The sequence below is a fragment of the Triticum urartu genome, chromosome 1A (genome assembly GCF_056163025.1).
Source record: "Triticum urartu cultivar PI428250 chromosome 1A, HENAU_Tu73, whole genome shotgun sequence".
Taxonomy (NCBI): domain Eukaryota; kingdom Viridiplantae; phylum Streptophyta; class Magnoliopsida; order Poales; family Poaceae; genus Triticum; species Triticum urartu.
Genome location: NC_141873.1, coordinates 491,322,347 through 491,330,487, shown reverse-complemented (window position 1 = coordinate 491,330,487; position 8,141 = coordinate 491,322,347). Strand labels below are relative to the sequence as shown.

At 44.8% G+C, this 8,141-nt stretch overlaps 1 protein-coding gene across 4 annotated transcripts; it reads left to right on the top strand.

The window, feature by feature from the left end:
- The first annotated feature begins 253 nt into the window (after window positions 1-253).
- LOC125521383 (ribonuclease MRP protein subunit POP4) lies at window positions 254-6,569 on the top strand. Of its 4 annotated transcripts, XM_048686443.2 has the most exons (9): window positions 261-784; window positions 1,485-1,697; window positions 1,787-1,831; window positions 1,901-1,974; window positions 2,066-2,328; window positions 2,478-2,546; window positions 5,468-5,526; window positions 5,622-5,723; window positions 6,219-6,569. In XM_048686443.2, exons 2-9 carry the CDS (start codon window positions 1,490-1,492, stop codon window positions 6,353-6,355), a joined length of 957 nt encoding a protein of 318 aa, XP_048542400.2. In that variant the 5' UTR covers window positions 261-784; window positions 1,485-1,489; the 3' UTR covers window positions 6,356-6,569. The 4 variants fall into 4 exon arrangements, with proteins under 4 accessions (XP_087382641.1, XP_087382640.1, XP_087382639.1 ...); XM_087526515.1 differs by having other exon boundaries at window positions 254-784; window positions 1,458-1,697; window positions 1,787-1,974; XM_087526514.1 differs by having other exon boundaries at window positions 255-784; window positions 1,474-1,697; window positions 1,787-1,974.
- The last annotated feature ends 1,572 nt before the right edge of the window (window positions 6,570-8,141 follow it).

Genomic DNA, 8,141 nt, shown 5'->3' with positions numbered 1-8,141 from the left:
TGGACATCAACTATGTCCACGGCTGGCATCACGCGATCAAAGTGCATCAGACGGCTAGTGGTGCGGTTTAAGCCAGGCAAAGTTCAGTCAGCTTAGAATAAACGTTTTCCAAAATAAAAACAATGAGAAAACCAGAAGTAAAATAAAAAGGCAAAACGGAAGAAAACAGATGATGAAAAATCAAAGAACCGGAAGAAAACTGAGCAGAGTGAACGTACAGCGCGCAACGAAAAAACGGCACTAATGGGCCGGCCCGCTTGTCGTCGTCTGTAGGCGATTCCTATTAGCCCTGGCGGCTCGTCAGACCGTCACCGTGCGGCCGTGCCCTGTCGAACGCCGCCCCCTCCGCCGCCGTCTCCACGACGGGCGCCCCGCCTGGCCGCCTCGCACCTCCCCTTGCTCCCCAGTCCCACCCTCCGTCCTCACCACCGGCTGCCCCGCCTCCCGCCTCCACTACTGCCCCGGGTCCCGGCGGCTCGATACCCCTCCCTTTGCTCTTGCTCGCCTGTCCCCATCCCCCGTCCTCACCCTCGCTCGGCGGCGGCCCGCGGAGCGCCGGTGCCTGGCAACCTCCGGTGAGAACTCCGAGCAGTCTTGCCGTCTTGTCCATTACATCTGGAGAGCAGTGACACCTTGAAGACCTGAACGGCTGAACGAGCAGAGCAGCCGACAACGGCCTCCTCCGCTGCGCCCCGGCCCCGTGATTCTTTCGCCACCAGCTGTGTGTTACTTACTGTGTGGCCTGCTGGTGCCTACTGCTGCCGCGGCGCCCCTCCTCTCGCTGGTAAATTTCTTGCTGGTAGTTTTGTCTTTGGTGAATTGATGTATGCATTATCTGATTGTCACAGTGCATAGATGATTTAAATTTTGAACTGAAATTAAAATGGAATACAGCGTTGTGTGAGTATGTGTAATCTGTTGATGGAACTCGAATTGATTCATTTTGCAGAAATAGAAATTGGTGTATGCATTGTCTGATTGTCACATGTCTAGATGACTTGTAGTTTCTTTTCTTATTAGATTGTTAAGCACTGGGGGTTAAATTCTAGATTTATTGAGAAATCGAGCTTTATTTTGTATGTTTTTCAAACTAGGTATTTTTCTGGAATGTTATGGGATATTTTGGGGGTGCTATAACCTATAACTATAAGTGCCAAAGTTTTTCCATGTTAATGGAAAAAATTCGCCCGGGGTTTGCTTTAATCATGGCTCCCTGGTTAGTCCGTTAGTGTGATTAGAAACTACTCTTTCAGACTTCCAATACTACTTCAATGTTCAGTCTTGAGAGCTAGTTGGTAGTTGCAAATTTCAAACATATATAGTGAACTCTATTGCTGTGAGACATGATTAAACTATTTATATTGCTCGTTTGGTCAATTTCGTATTACTCGTGTGATGTCGATTTTTTTAAGGTGGCACACCCTATGATTTGTTCCTGGCCCCACCACTGCTTTTAGCTTGCTTTAATCTCAGATCTGGCGTAGGATCAATGTCAACTATTTCTGATCAGAAGAAACGAACCTTAGAAGCTATTCAACAACGGTATGCAGCAGCTAAAGCTAAGAAGCTGCAAGATGAACAGCCCAAGTGCCCGAAGAACAAAGAGAGTACTCCCAAGCCCAAGTTTGATGCACGGAGGAAAGGAAAAACTCCTGAATCCACTCCTCGAACTTCTGGCCAGCTGCCTACATTTAGAGGTTTTTGTTTTTGTTCACCATTCTCCATTTCATTAGTGCACATTTTATATACGTCCCCTTTGTCTTATACTGCTGCTGCTGCTTCTCAGCTCAAGGAAACTCCAGTAATCAACAAAAGCCTTCTGCCTCCTCAGGTAAACCTATATCTGTGTGTGCGTGTGACTTTGTCCTGAAATTAACTGATAGCTTTTTTGACCTTTTAGGTGGAGAAATCAACCCTATATACTCTGAGATTTCATTTGCTCTTCATGAAAATTTGTCCCAAGATGACTATGCGGTAAGTACCCATGGTATGTGTTATGGTCTCAAATGTAACTTTATATGGTTCGAAATATCCTTTAATATTTGTTGTGTGAACTTTGGTGTAGGATCCCGACAGCACAGACGTAGTTCAAAGTGTCATATATGATATAATTCAGAAAGGTGGAGAAGCCGGGAAAATTTCCAAGGGATCGAAAAAGTTAAAGTTGGATAGAGGGATTCTTTTGGATAACTATGTTCAAAGGGGTCCTATATTAGTGGATGCACAATCACGATCTTTGTTGATCCACTCGAAGCGATCAAAAAGGCACATGTCACTGAAGCAACATAAGAAATGTGGGTCATTTGATTTACATGATACATTCCGCAGGTAATCCTTGTTCAGGTTTAGTATAAGTTTTCTTCTCTTATCATCACATTTTCATGATATGACTGAAATATTTATATCCTTGCTAAAATCCCCAGATGGGGTATCTTTGGAGTTTATGCAGTTTTTACATGTGATTCTTATTCTTCCAGGTTTGACCTCTATAAGCCAATGCATGAAATGTGGAAAGACTATATGCGAGAGCTTACAAAAAGTACTCCGTATGGATCCCTCACTGTCTTTTCTTTCTGTTACTTTCAGGCCTCATTTACATCTCCACACTATTTGCTTTTACTAGGAAAGATAAAAAGGCTTGCAATTTATACATTGTTTTTACCATTTAATTCAACGCATGTAGCGCAAATTAGGAGGATTTGCAAATGTTTGTACATAGTACCAGATTATTATGTTTAAAAAAGGAAAAAGTCCATTTTACTACCCTGAATAAAGTGGGTGGTTCACTTTACCCCCTGATCTATTTTTCGGTTTGTTTTACCCCCCAAACAAACCCAAACCGGACAACCCCCCCCCCCCCCCCCCCCCCCCGGGCTGGTTTTTCTCCACCCGCTGCTGATGTGGCACTAGTCAACGGTGGTTTTGACCTGGGTGGGGCCCCCTTGTCAGGTTTCTCTCTCTCTCTAGTTAATAGATTATTTAACTCAGTCTAAAAATTGTGGGCCCCACTGTCATAGAGTAGACTAGTGGTGGGTGGGTTAGTACTAAAGGGGGATTAGGCCCCCAAGTTAAGTTGGGGCCGGGCCCCACTGGTAGAGAGCCAGCCGGCCTCTCTGGCTGTGCACGCCTGCACAGAGAGGGCGCTGGCGGGCTCGACCAGAGCTAGAGGCGGCGTGGGGGGTGCGGCAGCCAGCGGCGGGCGCAGGCCAGCGCGGTTGGGGTGGCCGGGTGCAGCGACAACGGTGAGTAGAGCTGGGACGCAGCGGCAGGCGAGCAGCAGCTGCGGCAGCGGGCAGGGCTGCACGGGCGGGCGTGTGCGGCTGCGGAGAGGCAGAAGCGCGGGCGACGGGCGGTCTGGGCAGGAGCGGGCGCGCCCGCTGGGCGGTTAAGGCTGCAGAGGGAGCGGGTAAGCACGCTCGGGAGCGGAGCTCCGGCGGTTCGGCCATGGCGGCCGAAGCACGGGGACGACGGCTAAACAGTGAATTCGAAACTAGAGGCACGGTTGGACGGGCTGAGGGCTTGTACAGGCGGCTGCGGAGGTGCTGAGCACAGAGGTGTGCTCGGACGTGAGCGGCAGCAGCTGTGAGCGCGCCGGCGAAGCAAACGGCGGCGACGAGCTTCGCCTCCGATGGCAGCGAGCGATGGAGTGACATATTGGAGCGGGGAGAAAAGGGGTTTCGCGGAGCTCACCGTGGAGGCCCGTAGGCCCGGTGAAAGCTTAGGGGTAGTAGGCCGAACGAAATCAAAGAGGATTGCTGGCGGTGGTCCGAGGAAGAAGACAACATGGGCGATGGCGTTGGCGCTCCTTGGCTTCGATCCGGTGACGCAGGCGAAGTAGTGGACGACGACAGAGAAGATGGACGTGTGGTCTAGGCGCCGGGGAGCGCGGTGGGCACGAGGACGAGGTCGGCCATGGCGGCGATGCGGTGACGAAGGCCTCGGGCGTGCGCCCGCGCGCGCGCGCGCGAGAGAGAAACCTGACAAGGGGGCCCCACCCAGGTCAAAACCGCCGTTGACTAGTGCCACATCAGCAGCGGGTGGAGAAAAACCAGCCGGGGGGGGGGGTGTTTTGTCCGGTTTGATTTTGTTTGGGGGGTAAAAGAAGCCGAAAAATAGATCAGGGGGTAAAGTGAACCACCCACTTTATTCAGGGTAGTAAAATGGACTTTTTTCTTTAAAAAATAATGCTCCTTACCTACGTGGCCAAATATGTGGACTCAGGATCATGTCCCTTTGTGTACACATGTGAACTGTTTGACTCGTAAATACGTACAGGATGCCAAAGTAGGCTGGACTAGTCATAAATAACATGCTTGAGATGTTATTAACTCCGTGAATGTTAGTTACATGTTTGTCTTGGGCGAAAGATCCGACACGAGCAACCCCGATAGAAAGGCCTTGGCCTCCTTCACCATGCTTGTCTCCTGGACTATATGGAATGAGAGAAACGCGTGTGTTTTCCGTCACAAGAGTGCTCCACCGCCAATCTTGCTAGCCAACATCTTGAACGAGGCCAATTTGTGGTCCACCGCGGGGGCAAAACACCTAAGGAAAATTGTATGGCGAGAGTACTTGTCATGTGGTGTTTGTGGGATATTTGTAAAACCTCTTCTCTCCTTAATTAATATATGAGGCAAATCTTTTGCCTCCTTTTTGAAAAAAAATGTTAGTTACATGTCTTTAGATCAGTGTGCTAGTTTCTATGTCTTATCAGAAAACAAGTAAACTGGATCACTCCTATAGGTGGACCCATATTTGTAAAGTCACCTCATACTTACGTGGCACCCAGGCACTCATGATTGGGTCTGAGATGTCAATTCACAGATTGGGTCAGTATAAGAATTAAGGCCCTGGTAAAAACCCAACTTTTTGGTACATAATCTAGTATATGTGCAAACATTTGTAAACTCTGGTAATGTGCACAACAACTGTTGAATTATGAGGTAAAGACTGCAATTTGTAAAAGAAAAGGCATTTGGTCTTTGGATCTTTTGCTGTTATTTGTCTCTTATTTTTAAATATACGACTTAATTGTTTTTAGATCTTTTGTAATTGGTGTCTACTTTTGAAGGATCCAACTACTGATATATTGAATTGGTATATTTGTACAGCTGTACTACTCTTTAATTATCAGTTTGTTTTGACTAATATTCACAGTACAGTAACTCACAGGCTTTATGCTGTTAGTAAGACCGAGCCCACCCAAAAATGATATTTGTATGGAAACTTATTGACTGTAGGGACCAGATTGTTGGTATTCATCTGATTGCCTCAAAAATAGCTTAATTAAGCTGTAATTGTATAGAATTATACAAAATAGAGTTCTGAAAGATTAATGATTTGAAATTTTGGACAATCAAATTCAAGAAATGTAATCAGTTTAACCTTTCCCAGATTTGGGCTAACCCTTTATTATGCCTTTTCAGTACAATGTATGAGGTATTGATATTCCCTGTTTTCTTTATAGGAAAAAGCAATTGTCGGAAAACCTCCTTTCAGCAGATCTTCATGGGGCGCTTATAATAGGTGATTCATATACTTTGCATAGTTGCATACTGGGTTATTAGACTGCCTGTATTGATCCTGTCATTGTTTTTGTGTTTTCTTTTGGTCATTCGCAGTGGCACAATGCAAAGCAGCCTCATATCAAGGTGTAAGTGGCATCATGATTCGTGACACTGCAGAGACTTTTGGAATTATATCAGAGGACAACCGCTTCCGAGGTACCTACTATCGCAGTTCGTAATGCAATACTTTGGACAGGCTTGGATGAAGTGATGTATAGTTTGCTTGAGAGCATGTCTTCTACAATCTTTTTTTTTGTTCGGTAATATAGGGCTGTTACAAACTTACAATCTTGTGTTGGATTTTCCTTTCTACTGCTAATATGATACTTCCTTTTCCCATTGATCGTGCTAAATAATTTTACTGTAACTCTCTATCCATATGATCCGTGCTCTAAGAGACTGCAATGAAACGCATACTTGTTTTTCTGGTGAGGTCCACACTTGAAATTTTCATGGCAGAAGTACGTACAAGCGGACAGGGTTGTTCAGCTTCTTGCTCAAAACATTGTATCTTACTCGCTCAATGGAACTGTTCTCCCCATAGACTGATTCTTGCCGTTATACTATGTTGTTTGTAGTCATGAATTCTAGTGTTAATTACTCTAGACCTAATGGGATTGCTTTCTAAGAAGCTCACTTTGAAACCTGCAGTTGTGCCGAAAGCTGGGTCAGTTTTCGTCCTCCAAGCTGATTGCTGGAAGGTTACACTAATCGGCGACAAACTGTCGCCAAAGGAGAAGTTGAAGGAAAGCCAGCGTCTGCAGCGTGCGCAATCACTGATCAGATAGAGTTTCGAGCCTGTTAGACTCTGTTTTCTGATAAATTTTGCCCAGAGGAACAACTACAGTTTTTCTTGCTTGGTTGTTGTTTCTGTTGATTAACGTCAGTCTAACCCTTCATTGCTTAGCACTTGGCAGTTCTTGTTGCTCCACATTGTAAGCCTGTCACTCCACTCCTGGCAAAGACGCGACGCTGAGAAGTTCCTTAGGGCGTGTTTGGTTACATTGCCGATTCAGCCTGGTCCGACGAGTCTGGCTCTATTGAGTTGGTTTGAGGGGATGCAGGCCAAAAAACCCCAGATGCATATAGTTTGGTTGCCCGCATGCTCCTAGTTGCATGAGACAACCATTTTTAACCCGGCGTTTGGTTGCCCGCATTGTATTAGGCGCACATATGACATGGTTTTTGGTTGCAACCTGCATAAGGTGTTGTCACCACTTCTAACTAGTGGTGAGCTTACCACACATGTAGCGCCATCTACTTAAACAAATGACAATTCATCCTAACTACTATCAAATGACAGTTCAAATTATTAAGAGCCATTGGCTAAATAGGGGCTAGTTCAGGGAGCGACTACAATAGAAGAATGGCTTGTCATGCAAAAATAGAAAAACGAATATGGGCCGTCGGATCCATTGTGGATGGTACAGATTCAAGTGGGGGATCCTAGGCCACTTAATGTGTATTTTATGAAAACCCCCCTGCTACTAGTTAGATGTAAAAGATACTTTTGCAGTAACTACCTTCACTTTTTTCATGTCCAAACGTTTTGTTCTTAGTAAATACTGTAGTACCTATGCCATATCTTCACAACGCTCATTCCTGCTCCCTCCCTTCATATGTAAACTAATTATGCAAGAAACTTGAACATGACCATCACACACTAATATGTGAGTACGTGTAAGCTGGACCATACCAGGCACAAGAAATAGCATAAATGTTAAAATGAACCATTCCAAAAACAAATACTTGAGTGCATGTCAAACTGGACTATCAGCGCCGCATTTTTTAGTACATGTCAAACTGTAACATCCCGGGCATAACACAGAAGACACTCATATCACAGGATCAAGTATTGCTAGCGAAAACTGCATCAACTTTGGTACATGACGGGCAAGGGTAAGTCTAAAGGACTATAATAATCATCGCTCAACAAGCATTGCCATTAAAAACTGCATGAACGTTGCTATCTTGACAGCACACAACAGTTGCCTCCAGATGCAGTGCTTCTTGTTCGTCGAGCTTGTTGTCCTGGGAGAGTTTAGACGTAGCAAATATGATTCAGTTAGCGCAAGTCCATGTATGTGCCATACATTCATACTTAAAAAATGAATCATGAGCTGTTCAAATAAATATACATAAACAACCACCATCTGACTGTGTGCTACACACACTACAAGGAAGGATAAATAGAGAAGATATGACATTAATCGCAAAAGGCAACCTAAAGTATGTTTCTATGTTGGAAATGGCAGATAAGCCAACTATTTTGTGGATAATCCTAACTTAGCAATAATGAACAAATTATACAAATATTATTTATCTTGTACAGGAAAATAACTCTAGTGCATTCTAGAGATTCGTAACAACCGGCGGAATTAAGCAATACAATTATTTACATAATTGTCCTAATAGAAATCCATCCTTTATAAAACTTGCCATTTTCAAATAGCTTATCGTATGTACAAATAAGAAAAGAGCATATCTTATGATAAAATCATGTGTTGAACCCTCAAAGCTGCTGGACATTTTAATCACTCAAAAACTGGTCATGAGTTCGACAAGAACAATATT

Excerpts from the sequence above, each read along its gene's own strand:
- LOC125521383 (XM_087526515.1), top strand. The coding sequence starts at position 1,490 with ATGTCAACTATTTCTGATCAGAAGAAACGAACCTTAGAAGCTATTCAA. Across the intron at positions 1,975-2,065 it reads TGTCCCAAGATGACTATGCG|GATCCCGACAGCACAGACGT; the intron begins GTAAGTACCCAT and ends ACTTTGGTGTAG. Across the intron at positions 2,547-5,467 it reads GAGCTTACAAAAAGTACTCC|GAAAAAGCAATTGTCGGAAA; the intron begins GTATGGATCCCT and ends TTTTCTTTATAG.